Source organism: Hyperolius riggenbachi, chromosome 7, assembly GCF_040937935.1.
Source record: "Hyperolius riggenbachi isolate aHypRig1 chromosome 7, aHypRig1.pri, whole genome shotgun sequence".
In the NCBI taxonomy this organism is placed as follows: domain Eukaryota; kingdom Metazoa; phylum Chordata; class Amphibia; order Anura; family Hyperoliidae; genus Hyperolius; species Hyperolius riggenbachi.
This window is the reverse complement of record NC_090652.1, coordinates 316277482-316300042: the sequence shown is the minus strand read 5'-3', so window position 1 is coordinate 316300042 and position 22561 is coordinate 316277482. Positions and strand designations below refer to the sequence as shown.

Here is a 22561-nt window from a genome sequence, read left to right as displayed (position 1 = left end):
TATTACACTGTTCTTAGCATGTCAGACTGCAGAGATTCACCTCTGCAAATGAGACATTCCAAACCTAGCTAAAATCTACACACAATGAATTACAGCTTTTGCCTCTGATATTTAACATGAATAGTAGGAAAATGTTTACACAGCTACTTAAACATTATGTCTACATTGTAATTCTAAAACACTTGGGTATTGATAGTGTTCCTTTAAAAAGACCATGTAGTTTTGGAGAAAAACTTATTTTAAGTGCGGTTAAATGACAGATAATATATATCAATGCATCAGCAGGGATGGCTGAACACATTTGCCAGCGAATGACCGCTGCTCGCTACTTCACAAATTATGCGGGCCATTCTTGACCACCCAATATTTTCTTGTAGGGCCATTTTTTAACCCTTCACCCTGAAATAAAGTGAGACAGGACAGCCAATCAGGCATGCTCACCACCCGAGCCACTCCCCCTCCCCTCCTTCTATAACATTTTCCCTCTGGCTGTAGTCAGTGTATGGAGAGGAGCTGCTGCTGCAGATACAGGTTGTATTATGATATTGTGTTGTGTTGCTGCCTCCGAGGTGCTCTGCTACTTGTAGTGCACCAGCTAGGGATCTCCCAATAGACATTATGAGGACTGACATCGACCCTGCTGAACTGACTCTTTCTTCTTGCATCTTATAGTGTGGTGTGTGATGTAGCAACACAACAACCATATACAGTGTAGTGTGTGGCTGGCTGCGTCACCATCATAGCCCGCTGTCACTGCATATAAGTGATTGATTGTCACTGTTACCCACACAATGCCACACCAACAAACCTATGTCACCTTACTGTGTGTTACTTTAGATGATTTCAGACAGTCAGTGTTCTTTTAAAAAAAAGAAAAATACAGCAGCACGGACATTTTTGACAATACCCCTTTGCTGGTCACTGAGTGATTACCGTGCAGTGTTACAGTGTCACACCAACAAACTGGGGTCCATTCATAAAAGGCTGTGCGTAAAAAAAAATGTGGTCGGGAAAATATCGCATTCAGTATTTTAGACTTTTTCGTGCTAATTTCTAAAAAATTTTCAGAGGTGCAGTAAATGACCGAAGCCCATTGACAAAAACCTTTGCGGTAACAGCAGAGCAGTGTGGAGTGTATCTGTTGTTACAAGCTGTTCCGTGCAGTGAGGGCATTACAATAGAAGAGGCGTCCCGACATCCCTTTAGATGTGCATGTTTTGTTATACTGCCTCTGCTCGCTCTGAATCTGTCTGTTAGACTTTCTTAACATTCTATTTATTTGCCACAGCTTAGAAGAACATCAAGAAACTTTACGCATGCCATGCTTAGGTGATTTTCCCCACTAGCTCCTACATACAGTTTCTTCAAACCAAGAGGTTAAATAGCCACACAGTCTAAGGTATTCAGGGCAGGGATGCCTGGCTTGTTCCGATCTCGCTCTGCTGCTGCCTGGTTGGTTGAAAAGCTTGTCCTGCCAGGTATACCACTGCTCGCTCCCTGTGCCAGCCAGATCCCCCCTTGTTCACTTCTACCCATCCCCTCCCCGGCGCTGCTCCACTGCAGTGTAATAAAGTCAGTGGGAGAGAGACGCACTCACCTCCTGAACAATCGAAGCAGTGTAGCTCCCATCTGTCTGCCCTGTAGTGATTGTCCTGCCCTTCCTGCTAATCCGTTTGTGATGTAGTGTCTGAACAGAGAAGCAGGAAGTGAAGGACAATCACTACAGGGCAGACAGACGGGAGCTGCACCGCCCGGATCGTTCGGGAGGTAAGTGTGTCTCTCTCTCACTTACTTTATTACACTGCAGTTGGGTATTGGTGCTGAGGGGCCTCGAATTACTTTTGCCCCGGGCCCCATCTTAGCTAGAAGCGGCCCTGTCACCACTTCAAAGCAGGCGGTATTGCTTTGTGGCTTTACCACTTGTTGTCTGCTTGATGAACTGACATTTACTGACGTGTTGAGGTAATTACCACACAAGTCAGTAATTTACCTCACTGCTCGTTAATTTCAGCTTTTCGTGCGATAACAGCTTCTATGAATTGACATTTTCCTAAGTGCTCGGTAACGTCAGCTGTTGCGGTAATGCTTTATGAATCGACCCCACTGTGTCACCTTACTCTGTGTCACTATCAGTGATATCAGACACATGGGGGGAGATTTATCAAAGCACTACCGACAGATTTTTCTTCATAAACTGTCCTTACCAGCAGGGGGAAGTGTTCTGCGTGTTTGATAAATCTGGCCCTCAGTGTGTTGTGAAGAGTCACAGATCTTTCTGGCAATACTCCTTGGCTGGTCACTGACTATAACAAACATGACAGTCAGAGGCAGATAGTGGCTCTAGGTGTTGCATCATCCCGTGGCCATGGCATATGTTACCTTCTGCAGTAGAAAGCCATTACTTCCCAGAATGCAGACAAGGTGGTTGTCTGGCTTCCCTCAGTGTTCCACCTCTTCTGCTGCCAATGTTCCTGCACCCTCCTCATTCTCTTCTGCTGTGGTCAACCGCAACATCACCTCCACCACCACAGCCCCTCCAACTGAACTGGATTACTCAGGGGAGCGATTTCCTCAGGCACTTATTGACCAGAGTGACACACAAGCGTTCTTGCCATCAGATGAAGCAGAGGAGGAAGCCAGACACTCAATAAAAGCAGTAAAAAAGGGTGCCGCCATAGACGCCAATACAAAATAGTGATCTTTGGGCGTCAGAGCGGAAATTCCACTATTTTGTATTGCTGCCTATGGCGGTGACCATAAGTCCACTTGCTGCATGAACGTTTATCCTGCTCCGCTCCCCCGTGCCTCTCTCTCTCCTGTCCCTGGAGCTCCCTTCTCCATCCACAGAGTCCATTCCTGCAGCAGAGTCCATTCCTGCAGGCAGCTGCCCCCATCCCTCCGTCTGTCCGGCTCACAGGGCTGATGGGACAGGAAGAGGAGGAGGGAGGCTGAGACCGCTTCTCTGCCGCTGCTGCGTCTGCCCAACACAGGGTTGGAGGCAGATGCCTGAGCTCTGCTGGGGGGACAGACTCTGCGGGAGGAGAGGGGAGCTCCAGGCAAAGGAGAGAAACACGGGAGGGGGGGTTAGCTTTGCCTATAATAAAACATCATTAATATTTATATTTTATAGTAAAATATCGGTATTTCATAACAATATTTTACTAACTACGTTACTGTGCGCCTTTTTTTCCCCGTGCGCCTTTATTTATTGTACGTGACAGAAGTCCCCAGGTCATCACAAGTTATAATGTGCTGCAGCCTACTGTGTGCTTCAAGCTGTAAGCGATTAGGGTGATGTCACATGGATGCATAGAAGAGAGGAACAGGAGGAGAGAGTTCAGAGGGAGAGACCAAGTCTGGAAGAGGGAGGAAAAGGGTGGGAAGCAGGGAGAGGTCGCAGGGGACACAGGAGGTAAAAAGCAGAGTGTGCTGTCACCTGGGGTCAGCCAGTCACCTGTCCGGTCACTTCTAGCGGTACTACAGCTACACAAGGCTCTTTCTGTGGAAATATTTCTGTGAGTCTGCTGCTAACAGATTCAACACAATCTGCATCCTGTGTCACCAGCAAATTAGTCATGGGAAGACCAGCACCCATGTAGGAACAACTGATGAGAAGACACCTGGTGTCCCATCACAACACCCTGTGAAATGAAGCCCTTAAAGTGAACCAGAGACGAAGCATCTTCATTTATTTTACCATTTAGATCAGTGGGAACATTAGAGAAAATCCCTACCCTGCTCGGTTTCATCTTTCACTGCTCAGCCTGCTTATCAGCCCTGATAATATCCCTGACTGAGCATTCAGTCTGGCTTTGCTCAGGAATCATTATAGCTGAGTCTGTCTTCTCTGATGTCTTTTCAAGCCCAAGCCCGCCCCCTTCTGACTCTGCTTTCCTGTTCTGTATACTTGCAGCATCTCAGAGAGCTGTTTTTTTTAATCTCTATTTGTTAGTCATAAGAGGTTTTTAGAAATGGTGATTTCATTTTGCACACAGCCCACTATATAATGTGCTTTTCTGATGAACTGTGTTTTGAATGATCTTTTAGTAAAAAATAAAAACCCACAAAAAAAAAAACCCACAAAAAAACGGCACACTAGAGCGGCAAAAATACCAGGTATAGTATTTATTTTGTAAAATCTATTAGGGGAAATGTTTATTTTGTGCCAAAGCATTCGTTTCTGGTTTCCTTTAAAGCGTTCCCAAACCAAACATTTTTTTAATTCAAAATATTTAGTTGCAGCACTCTGATACATACAAAGAGAAACAAACACTCCTTCAAGCCTATGAGCATTTCAGTGCATGCTTTTCACCCTTCTCTTTCCATAACTAGGGTTATACAGGTGGCAGCCTTTATTTCTGAGCTTAGTAGGAGGTTTTAGATCATGGGTGCGTTTGTCATCAGCTACCCTCCCTCACAGGGGCGGAGTCTATGTGAAATCCCATACAAGCTGAGATCACCTCCCCTGTGACATCATCAGTAGCAGCCTGTGTTTTGTTTTTTTATCTCCTCCACCAGTCTGCCGGATTCTGTCCCGGCAATATGAAAGGAAGGGAGGGGTTCCTCCAATAAATGTAAAATATTTTATATTTGTCATCATGCAGCTGAAAAAAGGCTGCAATTTATTATTATAATTTAGAAAATAGATTTTATTTCTGAAATCTTGTATTTTTAATTTGGGTCCACTTTAAGGAAAAATGCATTCAGTGCGCAACCCAGCCTCCTTGTGTTCCACCCTCTGCCTCCTCCACTCCTCCTCTCCCTCGTTCCCAGCTGTTCTTGATGCCACCTTCTAGCCTGCATACTTCATAGTCAATGCCAACGTCCCATTCCTGAAAGGTTTCAGAGAAAAATAAATTATGTTGCCAAGTAACCCGCTTGCCCAACGTCTGACTGCTGGCTAGTCAGAACTGCTAGCCCACCAGCTGTTACCATACCAGCTGGTTGAATCTGAGAACATAAAAAAAATCTGTAGGCACAATGGACCTGTACCAGCAAAAGCAGCGGTGGGTCAACCAATCTCTGGCACACAGTGCTGTGGCTAAGGTCCATCTAACCTCAGACATCTAGTCTTCAAAACACAGGCAGAGAAGGTACATATAATTCTAAGTGTTGCTTTAACATCTGGAGGTGATAGATGACTTTTGAGTTCCGATTTGGAATCAGAACACTAAATTTTATGTAAATCACATTTTATTCCCAGTAGCAGAACTTTTATTTTCCAGCAAATGCAGTCGGGGGAAGGTTCATCCATTACTTTTACCACCGCAGTTGGTAGTGCAGGTGTTACTGGGTAGATTTTTGCTATGAGGGAAGCAGCATTTTTTCTTCTCTTTGACGCAGCTGACTTGTTGGAAAAAGGGACGTATTTTGACGCCAATTACTCTGCGGATGACATGTACTCCATACCGGACGCGAATGAATAGAAGTACATGTGCCTGGCCCGCGTGGTTACAAATTTATGAAAAGACCATTTAGGTTTTGAGAAAATCAATTTTAAAGTTCCGTAGGAAAAATGGATTTTAGACTCAGTAAAATGACATTGTGCTGCGGTACACTGTAATGCATTCTGAGAGCCCATGGCTATCTTGATGACGTCACTATGGGAATAGGCAGATTCCGTGTTCTGCTGACAATTTGACAATTCCGCGTTCCCACAACCGCTACAATACAGAACTCAGAGGCTGCCTTTGCCATTCTGGAGAAGAGGTGGCGCAGGTAAGGCAAGTATTTATGGTTTTTTAGATAGATAAAGAACTTTTTTTTTCATGGTTTTGTTTTTACTTCTATTTTAACTGTTAGTGGAAATGGGTTCATTAGTACCCCTATGCTTAATTCACCTGGTATGTTTGGGGGTCTCCTTATTAAAGGAGGCCCTCAGATTTCACCCAGAACCCCTTTCCCAGGACCTACTATCCCTCCCACACTCTCCTCCTAGGCCCCAGAGGTGGGAGGAGCCCCTTGTCCATAGTACAGACAAGGGCTCTGAGGGGAGGTGTAGGTTTTGTCGGCTTGCCGCCCCTCTTTTCCACAACCCCCAATATCATAACCTATGAGGGCTGATTTAGCTCAGAGTGGGGAGACCCGAATTCTGGCTATACCAGCCTGCATGGGGAACAAGGGGTTAAAGAGTCTTGGGAGGGGGACCCCAAGCTGTATGTTTTCATGAAATGTGCATTTGGAGGTCGGAATTTTCTCAAAAATGCATGTTTTTTTTTTTTTAAATTTCACCATGTTCCTAGTAATCTCCCTGCCATGTGCAGCTAATTTGGTAATGATCGCATGTATGGGAGCTTCATTATTAAGGGTTAGGGTATTAAGTCGGTGCCCTTGACTTCAATAAAAATTCGGTATTTACCATCGGTACTCTGAATTCATCCGTTCTGGTCATACCTACTCACCGGCCTGGAAGCAGAACCTGACCTGGAAGTAGCTTCTGTCAGAGGCCGATCACACTGCTGGCCTTACTGTGCAAGTTTTTCTTACTTTTATGTAATTTTTGAAAATAAGACAAGGGGGAAGAAAACATTTATACATACCTGGTGCTTCCTTCAGCCCCCTCCATGCAGATCGCTCCCTCCCCTCGATCCAAAGCCTCCTAGATGCCCCAGTAGCAGCCCCGTTCTTGGCGGCCAGTCGGCGTACTGCGCGTGCGCCCCTTCCCCCGCCGCGATCCCAAATAAGAATCAAAGTATGATCTCTTCTATAACCCAAGTCCTAAACCTTCATACTAAAATCCCAATTAAACAACTGAGTGTAAAACATTGTGCTTGTGCAATTATTTATTGTGAAAAGACTGAAAGACACTTCTGTGTGCAAAATGCACGTGAACCCCCAAAACAACAGGTTCATTTCAAGTGCAAATAGAGTCAGGCGTTAGGGGAGGTCAAGGAGATGCAAATATTTCCGAGTTGAAGCAGGGGTATGCAAATATTGTGTGCAAATGTATGCAGCTTGAAAATGGACCAATGGAATCGCGGCAAAGTGGAATTCAGTTGCATTATCAAGCTGAATAAACTTGCATTCAAAATTTGCATACACCTCCCTCAAATCAGAATTATTGGCATCTCACTAACCCCCCTGTCAGACGTTTCCATCAATCATATGAAGATAACCGAAAGTAAGTATGGGAGGTCCGACTCCATTCAAAGTAAAACTGTTATAGCTGAAAACTGCTAAAAAAAAAAAATACAAACTTCGTAACATTAAAATTACAAAAACTCTTCCTTTCAATCTGCAACTAGCATTGAATTTCAAAAACAATGAAATTGTACCTTTTGTACTGAGCATGAAAATCCATGAATAATAAACTAGAGAGAGCAGGAACCCTTGTTATTCCTTTTTCATGCCTGGATTAATCCAATGTCTGCCATCAAAACTGGACACTTCCCAGTGTGCTGGGAAACCTGTGGAATAACTATTACTTGTTGACATGTTATGGGGTTGGAATAAGGCTGGTCATTAGACCCTGCAGTGTATAGAGCAGCATTGGAAGGGACTGCTGGACAAAAATCTAAGTCTTTGCTTAACCCATTAACTACGGATCAGTCTGACACACAGGATTACAGGAATATTTCAGCCCATTCCTCCTCATACAGCTTCATCTCAGAGATGCTGGAGGCGTCTGCAGATCACCTGCCCATTTCAACTCCTTCCACAGCATATCTATGGGATTAAGGTCAGGGCTCCAGTTGGCGGTTCCCAAACACTGAAGATACATGGTCACTTTATCTGGCAGATTCTGTTCCTTTCTGTGATACATCTCTGCATAATCTGTTATGTCCCCAGACACAGTATGACCCTTTTTTTCCACCTCCCCTTCGTGCTGACGCTGTAGGCCCTGTTCACAGGTCTGACTGCGGGCATGTGCTGTCCACTTTGCACATCCTTGTGAATCGCACTCGTGGGAGAAAGCATCCTGGGCATCCATGGCTCAAAAACATTCAGAACTGCGCATGCTCAGGAAGTTCCCTGCTACATACCGCCCTGTTGGAATGCACGCAATGAGGGTGCCCAAAGTGGACAGAGCATGCGCCCTTGACCTCTTACTGGAGCCAAGATTGAAGGCTAAAGAGGCAGCATGGGGGAAGCCAGGCACAATTAGGGGACACGCAGTGTCTGGGTACTCTGTAGATTATGGCGGTTTACATAACTTATAAAATGTGTCTCAACTCAGTTTTCCTGGTCTAACATCTGACATCACTAAGGATTCCTTTCTCAACGGAAAAACTAAGAGAGGTCTCACACCCATGCACATCTGTGAGCAATATACACAGGTCCATGTATAGAGGTGGTACTGTTCCAAATTGTAACTTGGAGAACATTCCTAGTGATCTAAAAACTTTGCACCCAATCATGAACATTAAACAGTCAACTTAACCTTAGAGTGCCAACTCATTTTGGATGCATCTAGCCTATTATTTATGTGTCAATATCTAACGTAAGAAGCCTTGAGCACCATCTTGGTTTCTCCATGGCCATACCAGATTGAGTGCTAAGCACACGTTGACACTTCCTGTTAATACTAGAATGATTTCCAATCAGGGAGGGACCAATCACTTGCCAAGTCCCACCCTTATTGACCCCAGCATGACTAGCCTTAGATTGATTCTGCTGGAGACATCATTTGGAAGATGGAGTTGAGTGTTTGAGATGGCTGACCTGGTTCTTGGCCCAGCTTCTTCTGAGCTTCAGACAGTTCACGGATAAATATCCTGATATTTTCCTGAGGAATAGTCTGTGACTGTTCATATTTTTTAGTTCAATCAGAGATGGTTTGCAGGTTGATGTATGTCCCCTAAGCCTGTGTAACAGAACATAGTGCAGTACCAGGATTGGTCAGCAGAATCCGATATAGAGACACTTGGCCCAGTAGTGGATCATCATTGGAAGACTATGTGGTATTCTGGGTAGGCCTGGATATCGTGAAATATGACAAACATGGAAGGATTCTGTACGTTATCGGTGACGCTGTCATACAGGTCAGTGGGGTTAGCTGGATTTTTGGGTGGAGGTACAATCATCCCAGTGTGCCCAGCACAGTACTTGCCGGTCAGGACCCGGGCCAGGTACATGTGTTTCAGTCCGTTTCCATCTGGCTTGGAATAGGTTGCGTTAGCAGAATAACTTGCATTTACAGCAAAGTATGTTCCATGTCCGAAACTTGCGGCTGTGTGAGAAAGGGAGAAACATCATATAGTGACATCCCATAAAGAAGAAGTTTCAGAAAAAAAAGCAAAGCAGAAGAGAAGTCCTGGAGATCTCAGAGAGCACTCAGTGACTTCTCACAACCTATAAGCCTGCAGCACGCTAATTCAGCTCCAACTCCAGGTAGCCAAAATTGCTCAGATTCTGACTCCTTGACTCTGACTCCTTAGTCTAATAATTACTAGGGCTGTGGAGTTGGTACAAAAATCATCCAACTCCTCAGTTTATTGAAACCACCGACTCCAGGTACCCAAAATTGCTCCAACTCCGACTCCACAGCCCTGGACCAAGTTATCTAATGTAGACCCAGAACCATGAGGGATGTATGTGTAGGATTCTATATAAGGTGGGGTTTGGGGAAGCCTAAGGTTCACCTAAGGTTATTTTATGAAGACCCAGAACCTCTGGGATTTTGTGTGGTGGCCTAATCTGTATATATATTGTTTTTATATGTAATTTTTGATGACTAACATTGTACCGTACTAGGAACCTTGTCTGGCAGTTCCATTTTTACTTTGACATATATCTTTAGAATCAGAGTGATACCATTTATTGCCTAACTTTATATGTATATAAACAGTAAGCTTTCGGTTAATAATAAGCCTTTTAGCTGAACGCTTACTTTTTTATTTACCTCTAAGGTAGCCAATAAATGGTATCATCTTCCGCTGAGTCCCAAAACTGAAGGCGGGATCCGAGAGGAGGGAGCAGCTTTTATTTGACTTATATGCTGAATAAGAGTGCTGCCACCAAACTTTCCTTTTACCATCATACTACTGGTGTACTCCTAAATCCCCATAGACCGCCAATCTCTTTTCATATATTCTAGCAGCCGAGAGTAGGGGAATTTCCGCTTTACACTTTTTGGATAAATACTAGGACTAAACCCTCTTGGGTCTGAATGGAAAGTTATATTGTACTCTGTGCACTGCCATGGAAAAGGATAGCACTCTGTAAATGATTGCCAATATTATATACGATGTGTACAGGAAAGATAGGTTTGGGGTACAGTGTGTGTAGAGGAAGAATCTTGCCCATTATCCATACATCTCCATTCCTAATGGATCCATTCTCAACCTGAGTAGGAGACCAGCAATGATCGGGAAACAATGAGAACAGAGAAACGTCCTATCCCCCCACATCTCTAAGCATGAATGTACCGATCAGGTGGAGATGTCTCACCGTGTCTTCCGGCGTAGCTCCGGTTAAATCCGTTGTGTTTAACGTGCTGGACAGAGTTGAAGTCAGTCCCATGGAAGAGTTCCCTCTCGTTATTTGTGAAGCCATTCTTAGCTTCAATGTTCTGCTTCTTGATTTGGTAGTTCCTCCAGAGATCCTTGTTCTGGACACGCAGGATCTGGAGAAGAGACAATGGGGCTGGTTGGAGATGATTGGGCTACGTACACCGATAAGACACAATATTAAACCATGGGGGAAGGGAATAACTTTGACTACCTCACTGCAATGACATCTGCTAACGGCTAAGATATTATAATAGGCAAAAGTGAACAGTCTGTCCTTGAAAATGATCGATTTAGATTTTAGAAGAAGGAAAAATGGACAAGTATAAGGATATAAATAATTTTGATAAGGACCATATTATATTATAGATAATGGGCATTTTTGGTACAGGTGGTCTTGTGGAGTTTTCCTAGTATGTAGTGGTTATTATTTACCAAAAGTACAGCAAAGAAGCAAAATCAGTGAACCTGTGACTGGGTGAGCAAGGTTCAGTAATTAATTTCACTGACCCTAATCCTAACCTCTAACCCCACCTTCCTCCCCCCCAGCACCACCTCAATTTAACCCAACCCCACCTCCCTTCCCCCCGTACCACCTCCCCTCCCCCCCCCCCAGCACCACCTCCCTTCCCCACAGAACAACCTCCTTTCCCACAGCACCACCTCCATTCTCCTCCAGAACCACCTCCTTTCCCCACAGCCCCACATTCTTCCAGAAGAGTCATGTCCATTTCCTCTCACACACAAGCACAGACACACATCCCACATTATATGCAGAAACACGTGCTACGCTACAAGCACAGACACACATCCCACACTACAAGCACAGACACACATCCCACACTACAAGCACAGACACACATCCCACACTACAAGCACAGACACACATCCCTCACTACAAGCACAGACACACATCCCACATTATATGCAAAGACACCCATCCCACACTGTATGCAGAGACACACGTCCCTCACTACAAGCACAGACACATATCCCTCACTACAAGCACAGACACACATCCCACATTATATGCAGAAACACCCATCCCACGCTACATGCACAGACCCACATCCCACACTACAAGCACAGACACACATCCCACACTACAAGCACAGACACACATCCCACACTACAAGCACAGACACACATCCCACATTATATGCAGAGACACCCATCCCACGCTACAAGCACCAACACCCATCCCACACTGTATGCAAAAACACACATCCCACACTATATGCAGAGTGACGCATCCCACGCCACATGCACAGACACACATCCCATGATATATGCAGGGACACACATCCGACACTATATGCAGAGAGACACATCCCACACTACATGCAGAGACACAAATCCCGCGCCACATGCACAGACACACATCCCATGCTACATACACAGACACACATCCCGTGCTACATGCACAGACACACCCCACTATATATGCAGAGAGACACATCCCACGCTACATACACAGACTCACACCCCACTATATATGCAGAGAGACACATCCCACGCTACATGCACAGACACAAATCCCGCGCTACATGCGCAGACACACACCGCACTATATATGCAAAGAGACACATCCCACACTACATGCACAGACACACACCCCACTATATATGCAGAGAGACACATCCCACGCTACATGCACAGACACACACCCCACTATATATGCAGAGAGACACATCCCACACTACATACACAGACACACACCCCACTATATGTGCAGAGAGACACATCCCACGCTACATGCACAGACACAAATCCCGCGCTGCATGCGCAGACACACACCCCACTATATATGCAAAGAGACACATCCCACGCTATGTACACAGACACACACCCCACTATATATGCAGAGAGACACATCCCACACTACATGCACAGACACACACCCCACTATATATGCAGAGAGACACATCCCACACTACATGCAGAGACACAAATCTCGCGCCACATGCACAGACACACATATCGCGCCACATGCACAGACACACATCCCACACTACAAGCACAGACACACATCCCACACTACAAGCACAGACACACATCCCACATTATATGCAGAGACACACATCCCACGCTACAAGCACCAATAACCATCCCACACTGTATGCAAAAACACACATCCCACACTATATGCAGAGTGACGCATCCCACGCCACATGCACAGACACACATTCCATGATATATGCAGGGACACACATCCGATACTATATGCAGAGAGACACATCCCACACTACATGCAGAGACACAAATCCCGCGCCACATGCAGACACACATCTCATGCTACATGCGCAGACACACATCCCGCGCTACATGCACAGACACACATCTCATGCTACATGCGCAGACACACATCTCATGCTACATGCACAGACACACATCCCATGCTACATGCACAGACACACATCCCGCGCTACATGCACAGACACACATCTCATGCTACATGCGCAGACACACATCTCATGCTACATGCACAGACACACATCCCGCGCTACATGCACAGACACACCCCACTATATATGCAGAGAGACACATCCCACGCTACATACACAGACACACACCCCACTATATATGCAGAGAGACACATCCCACGCTACATGCACAGACACAAATCCCGTGCTACATGCGCAGACACACACCCCACTATATATGCAGAGAGACACATCCCACGCTACATGCACAGACACAAATCCTGCGCTACATGCGCAGACACACACCCCACTATATATGCAGAGAGACACATCCCACGCTACATGCACAGACACAAGTCCCGCGCTACATGCACAGACACAAATCCCGCGCTACGTGCACAGACACAAATCCCGCGCTACGTGCACAGACACAAATCCCGCACTACGTGCACAGACACACATCCCACGCTACGTGTACAGACACACATCCCACACTACATGCACAGACACACATCCCACACTACATGCACAGACACACATCCCATGCTACATGCACAGACACACATACCACGCTACATGCACAGACACAAATCCCGCGCTACGTGCACAGACACAAATCCCACGCTACATGCACAGACACAAATCCCACGCTACATGCACAGACACAAATCCCGCGCTACATGCACAGACACACATCCCACGCTACATGCACAGACACACATCCCACGCTACATGCACAGACACACATCCCACGCTACATGCACAGACACAAATCCCGCGCTACATGCACAGACACACATCCCGCGCTACATGCACAGACACAAATCCCGCGCTACATGCACAGACACACATCCCACGCTACATGCACAGACACACATCCCACGCTACATGCACAGACACACATCCCACGCTACATGCACAGACACAAATCCCGCGCTACATGCACAGACACAAATCCCGCGCTACATGCACAGACACAAATCCCGCGCTACATGCACAGACACAAATCCCGCGCTACATGCACAGACACAAATCCCGCGCTACATGCACAGACACAAATCCCGCGCTACATGCACAGACACAAATCCCGCGCTACATGCACAGACACACATCCCACGCTACATGCACAGACACACATCCCACGCTACATGCACAGACACACATCCCACGCTACATGCACAGACACAAATCCCGCGCTACATGCACAGACACACATCCCGCGCTACATGCACAGACACACATCCCGCGCTACATGCACAGACACACATCCCACGCTACATGCACAGACACACACTTCCCACGCTACATGCACAGACACACACATCCCACGCTACATGCACAGACACACACTTCCCACGCTACATGCACAGACACACACTTCCCACGCTACATGCACAGACACACATCCCACGCTACATGCACAGACACACACTTCCCACGCTACATGCACAGACACACATCCCACGCTACATGCACAGACACACACTTCCCACGCTACATGCACAGACACACACTTCCCACGCTACATGCACAGACACACACTTCCCACGCTACATGCACAGACACACACTTCCCACGCTACATGCACAGACACACATCCCACGCTACATGCACAGACACACATCCCACGCTACATGCACAGACACACATCCCACGCTACATACACAGACACACATCCCACGCTACATGCACAGACACAAATCCCGTGCTACATGCACAGACACACATCCCACGCTACATGCACAGACACACATCCCACGCTACTTGCACAGACACACATCCCACGCTACTTGCACAGACACACATCCCACGCTACATGCACAGACACACATCCCACGCTACATGCACAGACACACATCCCACGCTACTTGCACAGACACAAATCCCGCGCTACATGCACATACAAAGTCTCTCTCGTTGGTTGTCACGTGACACTGTAGATCTTACCATTATTATTGGGTTGTTGCAGCTTGTGTTGAATTTCTGCTGAACACGCAAATATTCTGGGGTTCCAGGCATGACATCCACTTCTATCACCAGCTGCTGGTTCATTGCACTCCAGTGTCCCGGCAGCCGCAAAGAGTTCTCTTCTGAAACACAAAAGCCCAAAGCTCAACACATAATCTAACTTGACATGTGTCTGTGCCTGCAGCGTGGGATTTGTGTCTGTGCCTGTAGCGTGGGATTTGTGTCTGTGCCTGTAGCGTGGGATTTGTGTCTGTGCCTGTAGCGTGGGATGTGTGTGTCTGTGCCTGTAGCGTGGGATGTGTGTGTCTGTGCCTGTAGCGTGGGATGTGTGTGTCTGTGCATGTAGCGTGGGATGTGTGTGTCTGTGCATGTAGCGTGGGATGTGTGTGTCTGTGCATGTAGCGTGGGACACGTGTCTGTGCATGTAGCGTGGGACACGTGTCTGTGCATGTAGCGTGGGACACGTGTCTGTGCATGTAGCGTGGGACACGTGTCTGTGCATGTAGCGTGGGACACGTGTCTGTGCATGTAGCGTGGGACACGTGTCTGTGCATGTAGCGTGGGACACGTGTCTGTGCATGTAGCGTGGGACACGTGTCTGTGCATGTAGCGTGGGACACGTGTGCATTTAGCGTGGGGTGTGTGTCTGTGCATGTAGAGTGGGATGTGTGTCTGTGCATGTAGCGTGGGACGTGTGTCTATGCATGTAGCGTGGGACCTGTGTCTGTGCATGTAGCGTGTGATGTGTGTGTCTGTGCATGTAGTGTGGGAAGTGTGTCTGTGCATGTAGCGTGGGATGTGTGTGTCTGTGCCTGTAGCGTGGGATGTGTGTGTCTGTGCATGTAGCGTGGGACGGGTGTCTGTGCATGTAGCGTGGGACGGGTGTCTGTGCATGTAGCGTGTGATGTGTGTGTCTGTGCATGTAGCGTGGGATGTGTGGGTCTGTGCATGTAGCGTTGGAAGTATGTCTGTGCATGTAGCGTGGGATGTGTGTGTCTGTGCATGTAGAGTGGGATGTGTGTGTCTGTGCATATAGCGTGGGATGTGTGTCTGTGCCTGTAGCGTGGGATGTGTGTGTCTGTGCATGTAGTGTGGGAAGTGTGTCTGTGCATGTAGCGTGGGGTGTGTGTGTCTGTGCCTGTAGTGTGGGATGTGTGTGTCTGTGCCTGTAGCGTGGGAAGTATGTCTGTGCATGTAGCGTGGGACACGTGTCTGTGCATGTAGCGTGGGACACGTGTCTGTGCATGTAGCGTGGGACACGTGTCTGTGCATGTAGCGTGGGACACGTGTCTGTGCATGTAGCGTGGGACACGTGTCTGTGCATGTAGCGTGGGACACGTGTCTGTGCATGTAGCGTGGGACACGTGTCTGTGCATGTAGCGTGGGACACGTGTCTGTGCATGTAGCGTGGGACACGTGTCTGTGCATGTAGCGTGGGACACGTGTCTGTGCATGTAGCGTGGGACACGTGTCTGTGCATGTAGCGTGGGACACGTGTCTGTGCATGTAGCGTGGGACACGTGTCTGTGCATGTAGCGTGGGACACGTGTCTGTGCATGTAGCGTGGGACACGTGTCTGTGCATGTAGCGTGGGACACGTGTCTGTGCATGTAGCGTGGGACACGTGTCTGTGCATGTAGCGTGGGACACGTGTCTGTGCATGTAGCGTGGGACACGTGTCTGTGCATGTAGCGTGGGACACGTGTCTGTGCATGTAGCGTGGGACACGTGTCTGTGCATGTAGCGTGGGACACGTGTCTGTGCATGTAGCGTGGGACACGTGTCTGTGCATGTAGCGTGGGACACGTGTCTGTGCATGTAGCGTGGGACACGTGTCTGTGCATGTAGCGTGGGACACGTGTCTGTGCATGTAGCGTGGGACACGTGTCTGTGCATGTAGCGTGGGACACATGTCTGTGCATGTAGCGTGCGACACGTGTGCATTTAGCGTGGGATATGTGTGTGCATAAAGCGTGGGGTGTGTGTCTGTGCATGTAGAGTGGGATGTGTGTCTGTGCATGTAGCGTGGGACGTGTGTCTGTGCATGTAGCGTGTGATGTGTGTGTCTGTGCATGTAGTGTGGGAAGTGTGTCTGTGCATATAGCGTGGGATGTGTGTGTCTGTGCCTGTAGCGTGGGATGTGTGTGTCTGTGCATGTAGCATGGGAAGTATGTTTGTGCATGTAGCGTGGGATGGGTGTCTGTGCATGTAGCGTGGGACGGGTGTCTGTGCATGTAGCGTGGGACGGGTGTCTGTGCATGTAGCGTGTGATGTGTGTGTCTGTGCATGTAGCGTGGGATGTGTGGGTCTGTGCATGTAGCGTGGGATGTGTGGGTCTGTGCATGTAGCGTGGGAAGTATGTCTGTGCCTGTAGCGTGGGATGTGTGTCTGTGCCTGTGGCGTGGGATGTGTGTCTGTGCCTGTAGCATGGGATGTGTGTCTGTGCCTGTAGCATGGGATGTGTGTGTCTGTGCATGTAGTGTGGGAAGTGTGTCTGTGCATGTAGCGCAGGATGTGTGTGTCTGTGCCTGTAGTGTGGGATGTGTGTGTCTGTGCCTGTAGCATGGGAAGTATGTCTGTGCATGTAGCGTGGGACACGTGTCTGTGCATGTAGCGTGGGACACGTGTCTGTGCATGTAGCGTGGGATGTGTGTCTGTGCCTGTAGCGTGGGATGTGTGTCTGTGCATATAGCTTGGGATGTGTGTCTGTGCATGTAGCGTGGGATGTGTGTCTGTGCATGTAGCGTGGGATGTGTGTCTGTGCATGTAGCGTGGGATGTGTGCGTCTGTGCCTGTAGCGTGCGATGTGAGTGTCTGTGCCTGTAGCGTGGGATGTGTGTCTGTGCATGTAGCGTGGGAAGTGTGTCTGTGCATGTAGCGTGGGACGAGTGTCTGTGCATGTAGTGTGGGATGTGTGTCTGTGCATGTAGCATGGGATGTGTGTGTCTGTGCATGTAGCGCGGGATGTGTGTGTCTGTGCATGTAGCGTGGGACAAGTGTCTGTGCATGTAGCGCGGGATGTGTGTGTCTGTGCACGTAGTGTGGGAAGTGTGTCTGTGCATGTAGCGTGGGACGTGTGTGTCTGTGCATGTAGCGTGGGACACGTGTCTGTGCATGTAGCGTGGGACACGTGTCTGTGCATGTAGCGTGGGACACGTGTCTGTGCATGTAGCGTGGGACACGTGTCTGTGCATGTAGCGTGGGACACGTGTCTGTGCATGTAGCGTGGGACACGTGTCTGTGCATGTAGCGTGGGACACGTGTCTGTGCATGTAGCGTGGGACACGTGTCTGTGCATGTAGCGTGGGACACGTGTCTGTGCATGTAGCGTGGGACACGTGGCTGTGCATGTAGCGTGGGACACGTGGCTGTGCATGTAGCGTGGGACACGTGGCTGTGCATGTAGCGTGGGACACGTGTCTGTGCATGTAGCGTGGGACACGTGTCTGTGCATGTAGCGTGGGACACGTGTCTGTGCATGTAGCGTGGGACACGTGTCTGTGCATGTAGCGTGGGACACGTGTCTGTGCATGTAGCGTGGGACACGTGTCTGTGCATGTAGCGTGGGACACGTGTCTGTGCATGTAGCGTGGGATGTGTGTGTCTGTGCCTGTAGCGTGGGATGTGTGTGTCTGTGCCTGTAGCGTGGGATGTGTGTGTCTGTGCATGTAGCATGGGATGTGTGTGTCTGTGCATGTAGCGCGGGATGTGTGAGTCTGTGCCTGTAGCGCGGGATGTGTGTCTGTGCCTGTAGCGTGGGATGTGTGTCTGTGCCTGTAGCGTGGGATGTGTGTCTGTGCCTGTAGCGTGGAATGTGTGTCTGTGCCTGTAGCGTCGGATGTGTGTCTGTGCCTGTAGCGTCGGATGTGTGTCTGTGCCTGTAGCGTCGGATGTGTGTCTGTGCATACAGCTTGGGATGTGTGTGTCTGTGCACGTAGTGTGGGAAGTGTGTCTGTGCCTGTAGTGTGGGAAGTGTGTCTGTGCATGTAGCGTGGGATGTGTGTGTCTGTGCCTGTAGTGTGGGAAGTGTGTCTGTGCATGTAGCGTGGGATGTGTGTGTCTGTGCCTGTAGTGTGGGAAGTGTGTCTGTGCATGAAGCGTGGGATGTGTGTGTCTGTGCCTGTAGTGTGGGAAGTGTGTCTGTGCATGAAGCGTGGGACACGTGTCTGTGCATGTAGCGTGGGACACGTGTCTGTGCATGTAGCGTGGGATGTGTGTGTCTGTGCCTGTAGCGTGGGATGTGTGTGTCTGTGCCTGTAGCGTGGGATGTGTGTGTCTGTGCATGTAGCGTGGGAAGTGTGTGTCTGTGCATGTAGCGTGGGATGTGTGTCTGTGCATGTAGCGTGGGATGTGTGTCTGTGCATGTAGCGTGGGATGTGTGTCTGTGCATGTAGCGTGGGATGTGTGTCTGTGCATGTAGCGTGGGATATGTGTCTGTGCATGTAGCGTGGGAAGTGTGTGTCTGTGCATGTAGCGTGGGAAGTGTGTGTCTGTGCATGTAGCGTGGGATGTGTGTTTGTGCATGTAGCGTGGGATGTGTGTCTGTGCATGTAGTGTGGGATGTGTGTCTGTGCATGTAGCGTGGGATGTGTGTGTCTGTGCATGTAGCGCGGGATGTGTGCGTCTGTGCATGTAGCGTGGGACGAGTGTCTGTGCATGTAGCATGGGATGTGTGTGTCTGTGCATGTAGCGCGGGATGTGTGTGTCTGTGCATGTAGCGTGGGATGTGTGTGTCTGTGCATATAGCGTGGGATGTGTGTCTGTGCCTGTAGCGTGGGATGTGTGTCTGTGCCTGTGGCGTGGGATGTGTGTATGTGCTTGTAGCGTGGGATGTGTGTGTCTGTGCATGTATCGTGGGATGTGAGTGTCTGTGCATGTAGCGTGGGATGTGTGTCTGTACCTGTAGCGTGGGATGTGTGTCTGTGCCTGTAGCGTGGGATGTGTGTCTGTGCCTGTAGCGTGGGATGTGTGTCTGTGCCTGTAGCGTGGGATGTGTGTCTGTGCATATAGCTTGGGATGTGTGTCTGTGCATGTAGCGTGGGATGTGTGTCTGTGCATGTAGCGTGGGATGTGTGTCTGTGCATGTAGCGTGGGATGTGTGCGTCTGTGCCTGTAGCGTGGGATGTGTGTCTGTGCATATAGCGTGGGATGTGAGTGTCTGTGCATGTAGCGTGGGATGTGTGTCTGTGCATGTAGCATGGGAAGTGTGTCTGTGCATGTAGCGTGGGACGAGTGTCTGTGCATGTAGTGTGGGACGTGTCTGTGCATGTAGCATGGGATGTTTGTGTCTGTGCATGTAGCGCGGGATGTGTGTGTCTGTGCATGTAGCGTGGGACGAGTGTCTGTGCATGTAGCGCGGGATGTGTGTGTCTGTGCACGTAGTGTGGGAAGTGTGTCTGTGCATGTAGCGTGGGACGTGTGTGTGTGCATGTAGCGTGGGACACGTGTCTGTGCATGTAGCGTGGGACACGTGTCTGTGCATGTAGCGTGGGACACGTGTCTGTGCATGTAGCGCGGGATGTGTGTGTCTGTGCACGTAGTGTGGGAAGTGTGTCTGTGCATGTAGCGTGGGATGTGTGTGTCTGTGCCTGTAGTGTGGGAAGTGTGTCTGTGCATGTAGCGTGGGATGTGTGTGTCTGTGCCTGTAGTGTGGGAAGTGTGTCTGTGCATGTAGCGTGGGACACGTGTCTGTGCATGTAGCGTGGGACACGTGTGCATTTAGCGTGGGATGTGTGTGTGCATAAAGCGTGGGGTGTGTGTGTCTATGCATGTAGAGTGGGATGTGTGTCTGTGCATGTAGCGTTGGACGTGTGTTTGTGCATGTAGCGTGGGACGGGTGTCTGTGCATGTAGCGGGGACGGGTGTCTGTGCATGTAGCGTGTGATGTGTGTGTCTGTGTATGTAGTGTGGGAGGTGTGTCTGTGCATGTAGCGTGGGATGTGTGTGTCTGTGCCTGTAGCGTGGGATGTGTGTCTGTGCATGTAGCATGGGACGTGTGTCTGTGCATGTAGCGTGGGACGGGTGTCTGTGCATGTAGCGTGTGATGTGTGTGTCTGTACATGTAGTGTGGGAAGTGTGTCTGTGCATGTAGCGTGGGATGTGTGTGTCTGTGCATGTAGCGTGGGAAGTATGTCTGTGCCTGTAGCGTGGGATGTGTGTCTGTCCCTGTGGCGTGGGATGTGTGTCCGTGCTTGTAGCGTGGGAAGTGTGTGTCTGTGCATGTAGCGTGCGATGTGTGTTTGTGCATGTAGCGTGGGATGTGTGTTTGTGCATGTAGCGTGGGATGTGTGTCTGTGCATGTAGCGTGGGATGTGTGTCTGTGCATGTAGCGTGGGATGTGTGTCTGTGCATGTAGCGTGGGAAGTGTGTCTGTGCATGTAGCGTGGGAAGTGTGTCTGTGCATGTAGCGTGGGATGTGTGCCTGTGCATGTAGCGTGGGATGTGTGCCTGTGCATGTAGCGTGGGATGTGTGTCTGTGCATATAGCTTGGGATGTGTGTCTGTCCATGTAGCGCGGGATGTGTGTGTCTGTGCACGTAGTGTGGGAAGTGTGTCTGTGCATGTAGCGTGGGATGTGTGTGTCTGTGCCTGTAGTGTGGGAAGTGTGTCTGTGCATGTAGCGTGGGATGTGTGTGTCTGTGCATGTAGCGTGGGATGTGTGTCTGTGCATGTAGCGTGGAATGTGTGTCTGTGCATGTAGCGTGGGGTGTGTGTCTGTCCATGTAGCGTGGGATGTGTGTCTGTGCATGTAGCGTGGGATGTGTGTCTGTGCATGTAGCGTGGTATGTGTGTCTGTGCATATAGCTTGGGATGTGTGTCTGTGCATATAGCGTTGGATGTATGTCTGTGCATGTAGCGTTGGATGTGTGTCTGTGCATGTAGCGTGGGATGTGTGTGTCTGTGCATGTAGCGTGGGATCTGTGCCTGTGCATGTAGCGTGGGAAGTGTGTGTCTGTGCATGTAGCGTGCGATGTGTGTCTGTGCATGTAGCGTGGGATGTGTGTCTGTGCATGTAGCGTGGGATGTGTGTCTGTGCATGTAGCGTGGGATGTGTGTCTGTGCATGTAGCCTGGGATGTGTGTCTGTGCATGTAGCGAGTGATGTGTGTCTGTGCATGTAGCGTGGGATGTGTGTGTCTGTGCATGTAGCGTGGGATGTGTCTGTGCATGTAGCGTGGGATGTGTCTGTGCATGTAGCGTGGGATGTGTGTCTGTGCATATAGCTTGGGATGTGTGCCTGTGCATGTAGCGTGGGATGTGTGTGTCTGTGCATGTAGCGTGGGATGTATGTGTCTGTGCATGTAGCGTGGGATGTGTGTCTGTGCATGTAGCGTGGGATGTGTGTCTGTGCATGTAGCGTGGGATGTATGTGTCTGTGCATGTAGCGTGGGATGTGTGTCTGTGCATGTAGCGTGGGATGTGTGTCTGTGCATGTAGCGTGGGATGTGTGTCTGTGCATGTAGCGTGGGATGTGTGTCTGTGCATGTAGCGTGGGATGTGTGCCTGTGCATGTAGCGTGGGATGTGTGTCTGTGCATGTAGCGTGGGATGTGTGTCTGTGCATGTAGCGTGTGATGTGTGTCTGTGCATGTAGCGTGGGATGTGTGTCTGTGCATGTAGCGTGGGATGTGTGCCTGTGCATGTAGCGTGGGTTGACATGTAGCTATGTATCCCTATTCATTATGCAGCGCTGCGTAATATCTTGGCACTTTATAACTACAATAA

The 22561-nt window shown here is 49.0% G+C and overlaps 1 protein-coding gene across 8 annotated transcripts in view; it reads right to left on the bottom strand.

Moving 5' to 3' along the window:
* Positions 1–6764: 6764 nt before the first annotated feature.
* Positions 6765–22561, bottom strand: part of LOC137525232 (protein mono-ADP-ribosyltransferase PARP14-like) — a 68702-nt gene continuing 52905 nt past the window's right edge. For all 8 annotated transcript variants that reach the window (XM_068246228.1, XM_068246229.1, XM_068246225.1 and 5 more), the window contains 3 exons: positions 14819–14961; positions 10390–10564; positions 6765–9169 (listed from right to left, as the gene is read on the bottom strand). In XM_068246228.1, the coding sequence (XP_068102329.1) occupies positions 8883–9169; positions 10390–10564; positions 14819–14961 (605 nt within the window). In that variant the 3' untranslated portion in view covers positions 6765–8882. The remainder of the gene's footprint in view (positions 9170–10389; positions 10565–14818; positions 14962–22561) is intronic.